This window comes from Neoarius graeffei, chromosome 19, assembly GCF_027579695.1.
Source record: "Neoarius graeffei isolate fNeoGra1 chromosome 19, fNeoGra1.pri, whole genome shotgun sequence".
Classification (NCBI taxonomy): domain Eukaryota; kingdom Metazoa; phylum Chordata; class Actinopteri; order Siluriformes; family Ariidae; genus Neoarius; species Neoarius graeffei.
In genome coordinates this window covers 67,735,310-67,753,149 of record NC_083587.1, presented here as the reverse complement: position 1 = coordinate 67,753,149, position 17,840 = coordinate 67,735,310, and the positions used below count along the sequence as shown (strand labels likewise).

At 40.4% G+C, this 17,840-nt stretch overlaps 1 protein-coding gene across 1 annotated transcript; it reads right to left on the bottom strand.

Annotated features, from left to right (window-relative positions):
- Positions 1–6,017: 6,017 nt before the first annotated feature.
- si:dkey-11p23.7 (V-set and Ig domain-containing protein) lies at positions 6,018–8,884 on the bottom strand. Its single transcript, XM_060901012.1, has 3 exons — positions 8,827–8,884; positions 7,042–7,431; positions 6,018–6,463 (listed from the first exon to the last, which is right to left on the bottom strand). The coding sequence occupies exons 1-3, from the start codon at positions 8,873–8,875 to the stop codon at positions 6,018–6,020; spliced, it is 885 nt and encodes a 294-aa protein (XP_060756995.1). The 5' UTR covers positions 8,876–8,884.
- Between the last annotated feature and the right edge of the window lie 8,956 nt (positions 8,885–17,840).

Sequence of the window (17,840 nt, the reverse complement as noted above, 5' to 3'; positions counted from 1 at the left end):
TCCACAAGATTGGGGAATGTTACTCTTGTATTATTTTCTGTTTGCATCTTTGACGCAATTGACCTCCATTTGTCACGGATTTTATGAGGAAGTTTAAACATTATGGCTTTGAGGTTAGATGCCAAATTCAATTCATCCATATACATCATACTTTCCATTGAATTGCAGCAACCTCTAAGAAACAGAGTATAAGCCTGCAGTGCTTTTGGATCTTCTGCCTCGATTGGTGACCAAGAAAAAGCCTTTTCTATATAGGCATGTGCAATCTTACAGTGGTGCTTGAAAATTTGTGAACCCTTTAGAATTTTCTATATTTCTGCATAAATATGACCTAAAACATCATCAGATTTTCACACAAGTCCTAAAAGTAGATAAAGAGAACCCAGTTAAACAAATGAGACAAAAATATGATACTTGGTCATTTATTTATTGAGGAAAATGATCCAATATTACATATCTGTGAGTGGCAAAAGTATGTGAACCTTTGCTTTCAGTATCTGGTGTGACCCCCTTGTGCAGCAATAACTGCAACTAAACGTTTGCGGTAACTGTTGATCAGTCCTGCACACCGGCTTGGAGGAATTTTAGCCCGTTCCTCCGTACAGAACAGCTTCAGCTCTGGGATGTTGGTGGGTTTCCTCACATGAACTGCTCGCTTCAGGTCCTTCCACAACATTTCCATTGGATTAAGGTCAGGACTTTGACTTGGCCATTCCAAAACATTCACTTAATTCTTCTTTAACCATTCTTTGGTAGAACAACTTGTGTGCTTAGGGTCGTTGTCTTGCTGCATGACCCACCTTCTCTTGAGATTCAGTTCATGGACAGATGTCCTGACATTTTCCTTTAGAATTCGCTGGTATAATTCACAATTCATTGTTCCATCAATGATGGCAAGCCATTCTGGCCCAGATGCAGCAAAACAGGCCCAAACCATGATACTACCACCACCATGTTTCACAGATGGGATAAGGTTCTTATGCTCGAATGCAGTGTTTTCCTTTCTCCAAACATAACGCTTCTCATTTAAACCAAAAAGTTCTATTTTGGTCTCATCCAGCCACAAAAATTTTTCCAATAGCCTTCTGGCTTGTCCACATGATCTTTAGCAAGCTGCAGACGAGCAGCAATATTCTTTTTGGAGAGCAGTGGCTTTCTCCTTGCAGCCCTGCCATGCATACCATTGTTGTTCAGTGTTCTCCTGATGGTGGACTCATGAACATTAACATTAGCCAATGTGAGAGAGGCCTTCAGTTGCTTAGAAGTTACCCTGGGGTCCTTTGTGACTTCGCCGACTATTACACGCCTTGCTCTTGGAGTGATCTTTGTTGGTCGACCACTCCTGGGGAGGGTAACAATGGTCTTGAATTTCCTCCATTTGTACACGATCTGTCTGACTGTGGATTGGTGGAGTCCAAACTCTTTAGAGATGGTTTTGTAACCTTTTCCAGCCTGATGAGCATCAACAACGCTTTTTCTGAGGTCCTCAGAAATCTCCTTTGTTCGTGCCATGATACACTTCCACAAACATGTGTTGTGAAGATCAGACTTTGTTAGATCCCTGTTCTTTAAATAAAACAGGGTGCCCACTCACACCTGATTGTCATCCCATTGATTGAAAACACCTGACTCTAATTTCACCTTCAAATTAACTGCTAATCCTAGAGGTTCACATACTTTTGCCACTCACAGATATGTAATATTGGATGATTTTCCTCAATAAATAAATGACCAAGTATAATATTTTTGTCTCATTTGTTTAACTGGGTTCTCTTTATCTACTTTTAGGACTTGTGTGAAAATCTGATGATGTTTTGGGTCATATTTATGAAGAAATATAGAAAATTCTAAAGGGTTCACAAACTTTCAAGCACCACTGTATATTCATTGCCATAATTTTCTTTTAACAGATGTTTAGCAGTTTGAAAACTTCTGTCTGGAGGCAAATGCTGACAACTCTTAACAAGAACTTGAGCTGGTCCCTTTATATACTGTTCAAGGAAAGATAGTCTTTCTTCACTGCCCTCTACTTTGGATTCAATAATTTGTTCAAAAGACCTAATAAATGACTGGTACTGCAAAATATCACCATCAAAAGCCACTAGATCTCTTTTTGGCAGGGAGGCAATTTGTTGTTGTCTTACCAGAGACATTGAGATGTCATTCTGGCTTTGAAGAGTTGTGTGGAGTTGATCAGACTCTACTCTTCTCTGTGAAGATGATTGTATTTGCTGCACCATCGCAGTTGTAGGTGAAGATGGAATTCTTGGTGTCTCACTGATCAGTACTGTCTGACGACTTGGTCTGGTAGTAGTAACAGTCTGCTGAGCTGCTGTTGTATGTTGCGGCTGAGGCATGCTGACTTCAGTACGTGCGAGCATATGGACAATAGGATGATGCCAATTGGTTTTTGGTCTTACACAAGGTGTCATGACAATACTTTTGAAATCCAGTGTGTCATCTTTTTCCATGTAGCTATCAAAATGCTCATTCATGCCATCCCTGTTTATTAAGTTAGAAACATCATCTTCAGCCTCAGCACCTTTTTAAACAGAAATCTTGGCTGACGCTGCTGCCAGTTCTGTGTGAATATCCAACAGTTCCTTCTTCTTTCTTAATTGTTCTTTTTCACGATTAAGTTGTTCCTCCTTTTCCTCTAAAGCATGTTTTTCTTTTAATGCAGCAGCCTTCACCAAAAGGGTTACTCTTTCAGCCTCTGCCTGAATGCGTCTAGAAGAACTAGTTCGTGAAGATAGAAGAGAGCAACTTTGTCTCTTTGACATTTGAGATCCAGGGGCCCTTACTGCTGATGCACTGTCTTCAGGCCTGATATCAGTATCAGCAGCAAATAAATCATGGGCCTCCTCTTTAGTTGCTTTCAAGTTGGACCACCATTGTGAGAGAGAGAGAAAAGGAACTCAGTTATCACTGCCCACTTAGGTTCAAACCAAATTTTTATATCATTTTCATAGTCTTCTTTATTCAACAAACTCGGATACTGGGAGTGAGCTTGTTTGAACTCATCCAATTTTGTTTTATACATTATCTCATTAGATTTGACTTCATCAGCACAAGTGATGTCATTCATTAATTATTTGATTATATTCATGTGCCTAGTCAGCTGACTAAGCTTGGATTTTCTAATTGTACACATTTCTTCCAAAATTTGTTTGTTAATTTCATCCATTGTTTGATCAAAATTTTTTTTTGCCATTTCAACAGTCATTTTTTACTAAAGAAATCAGCCACTAAACCCATCAAGACATAAACAAAATATAACTCACTGCTTCTGGTCTTCTTAATAACTGAGCGAAGCCATCAATGTTCTTAATCCGTGAATCAACAGAAAAGTTTCACATCAAATCCATTCCAGATGTTAACAAAGTTCCTTTTCACTTGCAGATAAATTAACAAGGGTTTGCTTTTTTTTTATCGTACTTGCCTTCAAAAGTTTTCAAGATGGCTGTCCTTTGTTAGCTGCCATGTATCCATCCAAACAATCAAAATATAGAAGTCCAAGTTCCAGATTTTAAATCCACAGTGAAAAATCCATTAACATCCAAATCTTCCAAAATCTTGCACTCCAGTACTCTGAAAGGCAGCGTTCTTACTTAAATATAGTGGTCTTTTACCAAAAATCCAGGTGACTGACTGTCCTTGCCTTCATGGCTCAAAAAGGGATTGTCCACAATGTCGAATATAATTTAAACTCAGTGAATTAAGGTTTTATTTTGTATTCAACATAAATAAAGCAAAAAAGATAAATAAGTTTCAAACAAACAGTCCCAGCCTGTGAAGGCAAGAAACAGACGTAAGAAAGCTGTTACCTCCAACCAGCCACGCCTTCTCTGGCTCTGGACAGGTAAATGTAGCTTTGAGATGGAAGTACTACACTCCAGACCTGCAGATGGTGCACAAGACACTCAAACAAAAATGGTTAGATTTGGCTCCAACAACTACTTTCCAAACTACTGCTCAGAAAATTTTCAACTTAGTGGTTAAACTTATCAACTTGTGCTTCATTATTGGTAATATTTTGTTAAAAGTGCCAGCCGCCTTTCCAAATTTATTATCTACTGTATCTCTTGAGTGAGTTTTCCATTTGCAGTGACAGTACTTCTAAGATAAGTAAACTCTGGCATTTTCTAGTATCTCATTGTGTCTCAGTGTGAAGCGAGAGTGTGATTGTGCAAAAGTGCAAATAGGAAAATCAGGGAAATGGAAATGGCAGAAACAGGCAGGCATCAGCCTTATTCAGACGGGATTAGTTTTCCACGTGGAGGTCTGTAACAGGGACGGATCCAGCCCAAGGATCTGACAGATGCACATTTGCAGAAATATTTTCACTAATTTTACCAGATCGCTATGGGTTTTCACAGGGGCGTAGAGCACACTGAGCCCTTTCTGAAGAGGGCAGCCACAGCCTGCGACGACCACGGCTCGGCCCGCTATTCGCCCCTGAAGCCCCACACGAGCGTGGTTTGCCAAAAACTTTAATATGAGCCCTGGCTCCAGCAGCACGTGCACACTGGGATTTAAAAATGAATAACTTGGCCACCGAAAGTCCCAGCCCCACCAAAGTTTACAGGCACCTCCCTCACCCCGAGACCTTTCAAAACAGCACAGGCTTGGCCTGCTACGACCATGGCTCAGCTCATTATTCATGGCAAATTTCAAATCTCTACCTCTTTCTGGAGCATTTTATTGGTTTGACCTAGATTCTTTGTCTCAGGTCACGCTATACAAAGCATCGTGAGAATACAGGTAATTAGGTCAGGTGAGCATCACCGCTTACCACAGGAGGTCGGATCCTGAACCATTGGTCTATTGGTTGAGCGTGGCTATGGCCCATGTAGTCAGCTAGCAGTAAACAAACGGCCCGTGACCGATGCCAAGTGGTGCACATATATTTCTGACTGATGCACGTGCATCAGTTGCATCAGTCTGGGTCCGTCCCTGTGTGTAATGTAATTATTTGCAGCATATTTCTGGAATTTTAGTCTGAATCTGTTGTGTCTGTCTGCACGTTTCTGAAAAATAAGATTTTGAATTTTTTTTTGTCTGGAAATAATGAAAGTCCAGAAATAACTCATTATACCTCACATGTGAACTGACGTGCTGGTGAAGTCGTGTTATATCCTGTGGGAAGCAGTTTTACGCTGTTCCTTCAGTATAACGACACTCCAGGAAGCGCTCAATCTCTTCTATTGACTTCCACTGAAACCAAATATTAACGTTTAAAACGCAGAACAATGAAAATATAGATGACGTGTAAATGGACGTGTCAGAGAAGTGACGCTTCCGGGGGCTTCATCAAGTTAATATTAAGTTCCGACCACAGATACAGACATGTATTGGTCACGTGACCTATTAATGATCAAGCATGCCTTGCGTGACCACGCCCCTTGGAACATGCTCTTATGAAAAAAACTAAATCTGTTAAAATGAGGCGTATGCAGGACTCATGGACTTTGTATTTTGATGAGCATGTGTTCATGGTGAATTTTGTGATTGATGTGATTTATAGCCTGTGATTTGAGAATTGATCAGAAAAATAAAAAAGAAAAATTAAATAAAAAATTAAATATATATTATACAGTCATGATCTTTTAGATTTGTTACAAGCACTTTGGAGACTTAAACAAAAAAATTCTAAGGAATAAAAGGTTTGAGTTTATTAATGGGAATGTTATTGTAAATAAGAGTATGAGTATTATAAATTTTTATAATAAGTTATACTTAGGTCTGTGTTATATGATGTCGTTTACCGTTCAGTCCTCTACTGAAGTAAAAAAAACAAACACACAAACTGAAACACAAAACTTTGCATAATAATAATAATAATTATCAAAAACATGCTGATATTTGTAAAAAATATTGGAACCACGTGCTGATCAATCCTCAAGGGGCGGAGCTTAGTTTAACCAAGCAACTGATTGGTTTTATTGGTTCTCACTAAACATGAAAGCTATATTTACAAAACATTTTGGAGAAACACGTACTGAGATTGAGAAACATCATTTGGTTGATTGACTCAAACTTTTGGACCCAACATGCCATTTGATGAACAAACCTCCCAGACCTCCCAGGAAGAGGAGCAATTTAACCGCTAATGCTAACCCAAGCAGCAGTGGTACAGTCAGAGAATCATCACTGTTGATCTTGTTCTTAGACATTTCTGGACTCAGGGGCAGGATGTAGACTGTGGCCTGGTCGTTGCCGAGAGGGTTGGACGCTGTGCAGGTGTACTGGCCGCCTGGCTGGATGTCCAGGAGCTGGCTGGTGGTTCTGTGGCGATCCGGAGCTTCCTGTGGGAGTGGGGCTCCTCCGTTATCCGAATCGAGAACTTCATCTAAACCCATCCACTGGATGTCAGGTAGAGGAGACCCCTGAACTTGACACAGGGCTTTGAGACTTGTGTCTACGCTGCCCCCTATGGACAAGCTTAAGATCCGGGGTGGAGCTGGACACAAACAAAAACAACATTTCCAAGAATTATTTAACACACAATTGATACAAATTGAGCTAATAAACATTTTTATAAAGAGCCCTAGAGAGGTTACGAATAGAATCTTTTTTTATTTTGTGTCCAAAGTTTAGTTTAACATGAAAAAAAAAAATTAAGGACACAAAATTAATCCACAGTTTACTTTATTCGTTTTATTCATGCTCTCCTGTTTGAGACTGCTAACAAATAAAATTGTGGCCATATTTTGTTTAATTTATAGAAGTGCGCCTGACAGTGAAATGGAAATGAAATTTCATTACATACTGTACATTATGTAATGTGTATATTATAATACACTGCTTTATTATAACAATATCATTCAGTGGTTGGTGACTTCAGCACCAACTTTAACTTTAACTTTACTCAGAACTCTAGCTAGCTGATAAAAATGTAGAGTGAAGCAGAACTTTACCTTTGATTCAACTTCAACAAAACTAGAGCTAATGCTTTTCTAAACAATTGCCTAATTTTAATATTAGTCAGAATATATAAAGAATAAATCTCTATAAGGACGTGTCATGAGTTCTTGTTACCTTCCACTCGGAGCCGGGTGCCCATTTTGTTCTCGTAGTTGGCGTGTGGTTGGTCGGGCAGCTCGAAACCACAGTAGTAGCGCCCGTTGTCCTGCAGGCCAGTGCTGCTGATGCGCAGACTCAGGTCGTGCTCTCTGTGGTTTCCCTCCAGCCGGTATCGCTGGTCCTGGTCCGGTCCGGTCTCACACTGTTGGCTGCCGTTGAGGCTGGAGCAACGGAAGAGCACTGTGCTGGCGCGAGCGTGGCCCAGACGCCATACCACCTTCATGGAGGAGTGTTGGGTGTGTGTAGGGTGTGTGAAAGAGCAGGGCAGCACTGCAGGGTAACCCTCAATGGTTCGCACCTCTGGGGAAACCTGAATGGACCAGCTGTCATCGTAGGCTGATAAAGCTGGCGATAAAGGAAAAGGACAGTTGCAAAAATTTTTTTTAAAAATTCAACCCATGCTAATAAAACACACGAATCATACACCTTTTCATTTGCTATGATGAACAGAAATATTTTACAAATCTGAGCTGAAATGAATGCTTCTCTCAAAAATCATCACTCTTAAACGCTGATATCTGAGTGGGCTGGAAATGCAGGAAATGCTAATCAAAGATGTGCATTCTAATAAGCGATATGCTAATGTTTATAATTTCACAGTTCTCTGTCTGACTGCTTCTGTGACTTCTCATGAGAATGCTTGATATAAAAAATGCTAACGTTGATAATTCATTTCATTTGTCACAAGATTTATTTATGAAAGCTGCACGAAAACATTAGTAACCATGCTAATAATGAATCTCATCTCTCTCATCTCATTATCTCTAGCCGCTTTATCCTTCTACAGGGTCGCAGGCGAGCTGGAGCCTATCCCAGCTGACTACGGGTGAAAGGCGGGGTACACCCTGGACAAGTTGCCAGGTCATCACAGGGCTGACACATAGACACAGACAACCATTCACACTCACATTCACACCTACGCTCAATTTAGAGTCACCAGTTAACCTAACCTGCATGTCTTTGGACTGTGGGGGAAACCGGAGCACCCGGAGGAAACCCACGCGGACATGGGGAGAACATGCAAACTCCACACAGAAAGGCCCTCGCCGGCCACGGGGCTCGAACCCAGGACCTTCTTGCTGTGAGGCGACAGCGCTAACCACTACACCACCGTGCCGACCCTAATAATGAATCAGATTTAGAAATGTTTGGAAAATCTACAAAGTGCACGCAAACTTGAATTTGAACAGACACTTATTTTTCAAAGCTGGGGAAAGAGAGAATGCTAATTTAAAGCTTAGCTAATGTTGCTAATCGGAGTTAGAGAGCACACGGAACTCTGACTTCATGCAAAAAAACATCCATCGTTCATTCTCTGATAATAAACCAGGATTGGAAACATTCCTGCTGGATTTTTTTCATGACAAGTGTCTGTGGTTTCCTGCTGGATTAGTAATGGTTAATAATAGTACATCCTCATGGTTTAATGTCTGGTTTACTGAAGTTTAATGGTCTCTGATTGTGAAAATCTGCTAAAACTTTGAGGTTTAATGAAAAAATGGATTTTTGTGATATTCAGATCTGTAACTGAAAACAAACAAACAAAAGCACAGATACTGTATATAACTAGCATGAATGCATTTCTAGATAGAACTTACAAATATTCCATCCTGGATCTGGATTAGAACAACAACTCGAATCACTGTTCAGCTCATTTTCTTGACATTTATTTGGTTAAACCCCTGATCCACCCGATCCACATGATCAGCATCCTACAGTTGGATTAAAAATAATTCTTACCCGAGAAGCCGATCAGGAGCAGTGTGACGGCGAAGGGCAGGATGTCCATGGCCGAATTGCACGGTTCCTCTAGCAGCTGGAAACAAGTGTTGAGACTTTAAACCCAGACGGTCAACATCTCTGACTCATGCTCAAATGACAGACACGCTAAGCTTTGTCCAACATCCATTTTACTCTAAATTATTCATGTCATGGAGTCATGATTTTAGAAAATCTGGAAAAGGCTATGTAACTTATTATTTGTATGCATTGTATGATTCCTGAAGGTCCATGAAACGCTACTCATTAATAGTCATAAAACAGCTGGAACTAACTTGTTTCATGGATGTTCCATGCCATTAAATGTAACTACAAATGGATAAAAAGTATGATGTGTCATTCTTTTAAAAAATGTGTAAAATATTATGCTTCTGTAGCAAATTGCTGTGATGTAAGAGGAATAAAACACTTGGGAACGTACCATTAACTCGGCTTCATCGCACCACCCTGCCAGTTTTATTCTGCAATTAATCATCAACTTCTAACAACATATCAGAATCCAGAATTGAACAGCACTTTAATATATTTGTCCAAGTAAACATATCATGCACGGTGGTGTAGTGGTTAGCGCTGTCGCCTCACAGCAAGAAGGTCCCGGTTCGAGCCCCGGGGCCGGCGAGGGCCTTTCTGTGTGGAGTTTGCATGTTCTCCCTGTGTCCGCGTGGGTTTCCTCCGGGTGCTCCGGTTTCCCCCACAGTCCAAAGACATGCAGGTTAGGTTAACTGGTGACTCTAAATTGAGCGTAGGTGTGAATGTGAGTGTGAATGGTTGTCTGTGTCTATGTGTCAGCCCTGTGATGACCTGGCGACTTGTCCAGGGTGAACCCCGCCTTTCGCCCGTAGTCAGCTGGGATAGGATCCAGCTTGCCTGCGACCCTGTAGAACAGGATAAAGCGGCTACAGATAATGAGATGAGAACATGTCATGCACTTTTCAGTTATTTTTATATTGCTCCCTGAGATGCTTATGTAAAGTTTGTGATTTTTAAAAAATTGATAGATAAATAAATAGATAAATAACCCCAAAACGCCATGGTTCTTTTTTCTCCTGCCATTTTAGCATGGGATGAAAACCCTATGATAAGACAGGGTGATTTTGTAGGTGTGCCTTTAAATATTAAATATGTAAAAAGCTTCACTCTGATTGGCAAACATCTTTAAACGAGAACTCTGTCACCCACACCCATGCTGCACTGCAAAAAATGGCCTTTCAAAAATAAGAAATAAAAGATTAAAACAAAGCATATTTGCTTGAATCAGGTGAAAAAAAATCTGCCAATGGAACTAGTCAAATTTGACTTGGTAAGATTTCTTAAAGTAAGATGAAAAATCTAACCTGTTTTTAGATGAAATAATTCCAAAATAAGATTGGGGAACTTATTATGCGAGATCTGATTAACTCAAAATCATCAAAATAGTTCTTATAACAAGATCGTACTTCTTACATTTAGCCATTCAAGTCATTTTTATTTATTTCATTTTAAGGGTATTTCACTTAAATTCATGACAAAGTCTTAGCAGTAAAAACTGAATTTAAGATAAATATACTAATATTAGGATTGTTAAATTCTACAACTAAGCATTGCTAGCTTAAAAGATTCTCCTTTTGTGACCTGTAATTAGTAAAATACTCTAGATATGAGACCAGAGACTATCTTGAATCAAGTTGACGACACGTGTAGCATTGCAACAAGTTTATTTTTTTCCCATTTCAACATTCAAACATTAAAACATCTCTTAAGATTCCACTTCCCCAGGACCTCAGGCACCAAAAAAATAAATAAATAAATAAAAAAGTCTACGCATTTTGACTTACAGTGCTTACACAACGCCAGAGCAACAGTGCATTTTGGGGGCACTGATTGTTTGTTTGTTTGTTTGTTTGTTTGGTGCCTGATCTTGTAAACCCCTTATACACATAAACAAAAACCTCACGAGTGGGTGGGAAAAAAACAAACCACTGAACTTGTCCTCCACTCACTCATAGCCTTTTTGAAGGCACTTGTCTGGTCTCGAGTCTGTACAGCATCTAGAAGGAGCTCACTCTGAATGACTGAGAAAACAGTCGCAGTAAACTTAGGATATGAAAGGTGACCCAAACGTCTACGCATTTTGACTTACAGTGCTTACACAACGCCAAAGCAACAATGCATTTTGGGGGCACTGACCATTTGTTTTTGTTTGTTTGTTTGTTTGTTTGGTGCCTGATTTCAGTAAAGTTCATTTATTCCCAAAACAAGCATACTTTGTTTTTTTTTTCTTGAAACAAGATGAACCACATTTGACAAATGTCCAAAATGTACTTACTTGTTTTAAAAAAACTTGTTTTATTTTCAAAGGTGCTCCAAATAAGACTTTTTCAAGACATTTTATCTAGACAAGATTTTCAAGATGGACTGTCTAAAAACTAGCCTTTCTAGCTAAATGAGGTTTTGCTTGTTGGGCAATTATGTCTTATAATAAGGGTGGCGAGATGTTTTGACTTGAAAATAGACAAATAAACTTCCGAAGATTTTTATTTTTTGCAGTGTAACTCGGGCGATCATATGTTAATAGGGATGGTATCTTAAAAAATGACAAGCAATTCTATGTAAGATGCATACACTTTTGCAGTTGTCCCGTTCTCTCCGCCTGTTTTCTTTCTGTGGCCGTTACAGACTGGGAAGGTAACAGTCCACTCTGAAAGGCCCAGAATGTCCACGAGTCACATCGACACATTTCAAAAACAACAAGAAAAAATAGTTTTCCACCCTCAGCATGTCCCCTTTAACCAACAGCCTTTTCAAAGAAGGCAGAAATAGTTTTACGCATCTTCTGTGTAACCTGTTGATGTTTAAAACAAAAGCAGAAAAAGCGCCAATCCACTATTTATTTATTTACTGTGTGCTAGTCCGGCCAAAGCTTGAATATGGTAGCAGTTTGTGTGTGGTCACCTTATACAATCAAGCATCATGCACTCTTGGAGAACATTCAGAGAAGAGCAAGTAAATTTATATTGAACTATCCCCAGAACATGATTTATAATGAGAGACTGACTAAAACTTAATTTATTGCCTCTAGAACATCGTAGGGAAATATCTGATTTACTCCTTTTTTCAAGTCCAGAAAGGGGCTTATTTCTACTGATATTTACTTAGATACATTTGAGCCATGTTATAGAACACGTAATTATGACCCCAACAATTACAATGTTGTTTATTTACGCAAACAGGATCACTACAGGGATTCATACTTTATCAGAACTGTGGAACTCATTGCCATCTAGCATTCAATCAATACACTTAGTTTGTTTAAGACCAGCTTAATTAATATTTATGTATCGAACTGAGGCACATACACTACCGTTCAAAAGTTTGGGGTCCCTTTGAAATGTCCTTATTTTTGAAAGAAAAGCACTGTTCTTTTCAATGAAGATCACTTTAAACTAATCAGAAATCCACTCTATACATTGCTAATGTGGTAAATGACTATTCTAGCTGCAAATGTCTGGTTTTTGGTGCAATATCTCCATAGGTGTATAGAGGCCCATTTCCAGCAACTCTCACTCCAGTGTTCTAATGGTACAATGTGTTTGCTCATTGCCTCAGAAGGCTAATGGATGATTAGAAAACCCTTGTACAATCATGTTAGCACAGCTGAAAACAGTTGAGCTCTTTAGAGAAGCTATAAAACTGACCTTCCTTTGAGCAGATTGAGTTTCTGGAGCATCACATTTGTGGGGTCGATTAAATGCTCAAAATGGCCAGAAAAATGTCTCGACTATATTTTCGATTCATTTTACAACTTATGGTGGGAAATAAAAGTGTGACTTTTCATGGAAAACACAAAATTGTCTGGGTGACCCCAAACTTTTGAACGGTAGTGTACAGTCATCAAGGCTAGAAATTAATCAGACATATCGTATATTACATTTAGTGAGGAGGGTGTCTGGTTTGGGAACATCAGAATTGCATCTCTACTTTTTGCAGATGATGTGGTTCTGTTGACTTCTTCAGAGCGTGACCTTCAGCACGCACTGGGACGATTTGCAGCCGAGAGTGAAACGGCTGGGATGAGAGTCAGCACCTCCAAATCTGAGGCCATGGTTCTCTGCTGGAAAATGGTGGTGTGCTCCCTCCGGGTTGGGAGTGAGTTACTGCCCCAAATGAAGGAGTATCTCGGGGTCTTGTTCATGAGTGATGGTAAAATGGAGCGTGAGATGGACAGGTGGATTAGGGTGGCGTCAGCAGTAATGTGGGCGTTGTACCAGACTGCTGTGGTGAAGAGGGAGCTGAGCCAGAAGGCAAAGCTTTCAATTTACTAGTCAATCTACGTTCCAACCCTCACCTGTGGTCATGAGCTTTGGTTAGTGACTGAAAGGATGAGATCACAGATACAGGCGGCTGAAATTAGCTTTCTCTGTAGGGTGGCTGGGCTCAGCCTTAGAGATAGGGTGAGGAGCTCAGACACCCGGAGGGATCTCGGAGTAGAGCCGCTGAGCCTTCATGTCAAAAGGAGTCGGCTGAGGTGATCCGGGCATCTGATTAGAGCCTGAGTGCCTTCCTTTGGAAGTTTTCTGGGCATGTCCAACTGGGAGAAGACCCCAGGGTAGACTCAGAACATGCTGGAGAGATTATATATCTCATCTGGCCCGGGAGTGCCTTGGGACCCCCCAGGAGGAACTGGAAAATGTTGCTGGGGAGAGGGACACCTGGAATACCCTGCTTAGCCTGCTGCCACTGTGATCCGACTTTGGATAAGTGGAAGAAAATGGATGGATGGATGGATGGATGGATGGATGGATGTTATATATTTCAGCAAATATAGATACCATATGACCAATTTTTCTATTTGTAAGTGCAACACTGAGAACGTGTAACCTACAGTACTGCACAATGGTGCTTCCTTACATTTTCTCAGCGTGGTAACTTACCTTAATTAGTTATGAATATTTCTCGATCATTAATTTCTGCCTTGTTAATGTATATATTTTCCTATCTCCTAATAGTGTTGATGTAGTTTTTAGATTAGTATATCTTATCCTTTTAATAAGTAGGGTGAGGTCACAATTGGGATGAAAGTTCTGTTCCTTTCCCCTGCCACACCTCTCTATTTAGTTTTTCTTTGTTCGATGTACATGACTACTTTTGGTATCTTAGTTTCTCAATATTTTATTGTAAATTTGTAACAAAGCCATTAAACTAAACAAATTTAATGTTATGAAAGCATGAGATGAATCAGTTGTGGACAGATAGACAGACAAACGGACAGACACATAAACAGATAAACAGATGCTTCATGCTAGAAAACCCCCTTTTGCCTATTTTTAATCTCACTTCAGTTTTCTGGAAACAAATGTGTTACTTCCTGTTTATAGTGAGCACACTCACTGCTCTTACTGAGCTCCTACTCAGTCTCCATGACGACGAACACAACATCCCACCTACAGGACGGAAATGTTTCTGTTCCTTTCCTTTTTTATTTTTGTATTGATAAAACAAATAGAAAATGCAATCATTGCGCCTACATTAATGCAAAAAAGTACATAAATTATAGCACTATTACAATATTTACATATAACTATTATATAAGTATCAAAACATAAGCTGTTAATATGACATTAAAAAAAATATGGAAAGTGTCCATGAAAGGAGCCAGTGTCTCAAATTTACCATACATTTTAATCGTTCAGTAACTTGTTTTGGCGGCACGGTGGTGTAGTGGTTAGCGCTGTCGCCTCACAGCAAGAAGGTCCGGGTTCGAGCCCCGTGGCCGGCGAAGGCCTTTCTGTGTGGAGTTTGCATGTTGTCCGCGTGGGTTTCCTCCGGGTGCTCCGGTTTCCCCCACAGTCCAAAGACATGCAGGTTAGGTTAACTGGTGACTCTAAATTGAGCGTAGGTGTGAATGTGAGTGTGAATGGTTGTCTGTGTCTATGTGTCAGCCCTGTGATGACCTGGCGACTTGTCCAGGGTGAACCCCGCCTTTCACCCGTAGTCAGCTGGGATAGGCTCCAGCTCGCCTGCGACCCTGTAGAACAGGATAAAGCAGCTACAGATAATGAGATGAGTAATTTGTTTCATAAAATTTAGAAAGTATAGTGCCCTCCAGAATTTTTGGCACCCTTCACTGGTTATAAAATAAAATCTCTGATTAATTTTGCTAAGTATTTATGAAATGGTCACATTTTTGCTGCTTCGTTCAACTGGATAAACCATACGAGTTGAACCATGCGAGTTGAGGGTGAATCCCAAATGGCTTCCTAATGCCGACACATGGAAGAATAGCTTCTACACCCTATCAAGTGTGTAACTGGAACCATTTGGGATTCAGATCTCCACTCCCTACACTCCCCGGCCACTTTAATAGGAGCTTGTTGTTGATTCTCAGATCCCTGTTCTTGGCTGCAGGAGTGGAGCCCAATGTGTTCTTCTGCTGTTGCATGCTGAGATGCTTTTCTGCTCACCACGGTTGTAAAGAGTGATTATATGAGTTACTGTATCCTTCCTGGCAAATAAATAAATAAATAAATAAAAATCTCAAACCAATCTGTCCATTTTCCTCTGACCTCTTATCAACAAGGCATTTGTTTCAACCCACAAAACTGTCACTCACTCACTCACTCACTCACTCACTCACTCACTCACTCAGTGTTTTTTGTTTTTGGCACCATTCTGTATAAACTCTAGAGACTGTTGTGTGTGAAAATCACACTAGATGTCCATTTCTAATGGGAAGATATGTGGCCTTCAACCTTGAACTCCAGCTGTCTGATTCTATTCTGAGTGGAATTCCAGGTGTTATTTAAAGTAGTTTAATGAGGACAATGACTGACGCTGCAAAGTGACTGAACACAACAAATGGCTACATGACTACATGTTTAGTGCTCTCCTGCCATTTTGTGAGTTGAATTGTGCGTTGAATTCTGGATTGTGATTGGTCGGAAGGTGTTATCTAGAACAGCAGCCCTGACAGCATTGCAGCTGCAAATTACAGGGTTGTTTATATTAATGTGTTCATTTTAATACATTATCATTTCTAGAGTAACAGCTCATTCACAGGGATTTGTGTGGAGAACACTTTACATAAGTCTAATAATAAACAGGCTTTAAAAAGGTGTTATTTAACAAAGAAGGACTTGTAATTGTTGATATGGTGAAGTTTTATGGAAGGAGTCTCCAGTGTCAGTCAGAGGTGACACTGTAATTTTATGTTTTTCGACATCTTCAGGACAGAGGAGTTTATGCTTCTTTGTGTTTTCTAGGTAATGTGGCAAGCTGTAAAGATTTTTGTTGTCTTATTAATGTCAAGAGATGTAAAATGAGATTTTAAACTGAGAGGATGCTTAGTCTATGATCTAGTGAACCAGGAAGAAGTATTTATTAACAGAGACTTTAAAGCACTTCTGTGAGTCATTCTGGATGATGGGGTTTGCCAAATGCCATAAATGTAATTATTATACACACAGGACACTTTTTCCATGGAATAAAAATGTGTGTTCTATTCCCTTCTAGCGGGTTTCATTCATTTGGTTCGATAGCATGCAATATTGTTAGCATATCGCTTATCTTATGTGTATTATGTCACTCTACCCAATGGAGAATGAGTGTTGAATATGGTTTATGATATTGCATGGTTGTCAAGACAACATGATGTCACACGTCAGAGACATAAAACTAAGGGTGTATTCAGACCAGGATAGTTTGATAGTTCACTTGCTTTGGTCCGAACCAAATGTTTTTTTTATTTTTTCATTTTGTTGCGGTTCGCTTTCACACTATACATTTTAGTAAGCGGACCAAAATCTGTCAACAAAGCCACGCGCCCTGAGGCCGTTCAGCTATTGGTCAGAGACGACACGCGCACAAAGCGCTGTTCTGGGGAGCGCGCGAACCCCTTCTCCTTCATTTTCTCACTGAATACAGCAAACACGTCGGCATTTTTGTGTGTTCTCTCCAAAAGCTCAGATATGTGGACATCTGCCCATATATCCACAAGGGTACGCGTTTCTTCCTCGGCCCACGTTTGCCCCCTACTCATTTTTTGTACTTTGTAGTCTAGCCTACCACTGGTCTGAATGACTGAACGACTGTTGTAAGGTTCCCTTGACAACTGAAACAGTGTTTGCGCTTTGCGGTGGAGTGTCAAGACTCTGTTTTCCATAATGTTCGACAAACGACGGAAGCTCCCGAGGTACAAAAAAACAAAACTGTCGGATTAGGTCCGGTCTGCTTTCACACGTCCAAAAGGTCCGCACCAGGGTTCCTTTGGTCCGGACCGAGTCCGACCTTGCAGCTCGATCTCGGTCCGGTTGTTTGGTCCGGACCAGAGTTCGGTGGTTTGTATTCAGACCAACTCAAAAGGTCCGGACCAAGGGAAATTTGGTTCGTTTGGTCGTTTGATCCGGACCAAACAACGTAGGTGTGAATACACCCTTCAGCGCTAGTGAGCGACTGGGACAATATGTAAACAAACACGGCCGCCAGGTTTGCTTCGTTAAACACAGAAGATTTTGAGAGAATTTTGAAAGAGAAAGACGCTTTGAACACCCGAAAGGAATGTATAATAATAATAATAATAATAATAATACTGGCTGGCTTTTTTCATGGTCTATCAGATATATTCCATTCAGCTCCTCGTCTTTGACTTGTTCAGTATCATGCTCGCTGAATGGAATATATCTGATAGACCATGAAAAAAGCCAGACACATCACACACATCACATTATCTCTAGCCGCTTTATCCTTCTACAGGGTCGCAGGCAAGCTGGAGCCTATCCCAGCTGACTACGGGCGAAAGGCGGGGTTCACCCTGGACAAGTCGCCAGGGCTGACACATAGACACAGACAACCATTCACACTCACATTCACACCTACGCTCAATTTAGAGTCACCAGTTAACCTAACCTGCATGTCTTTGGACTGTGGGGGAAACCGGAGCACCCGGAGGAAACCCACGCGGACACGGGGAGAACATGCAAACTCCACACAGAAAGGCCCTC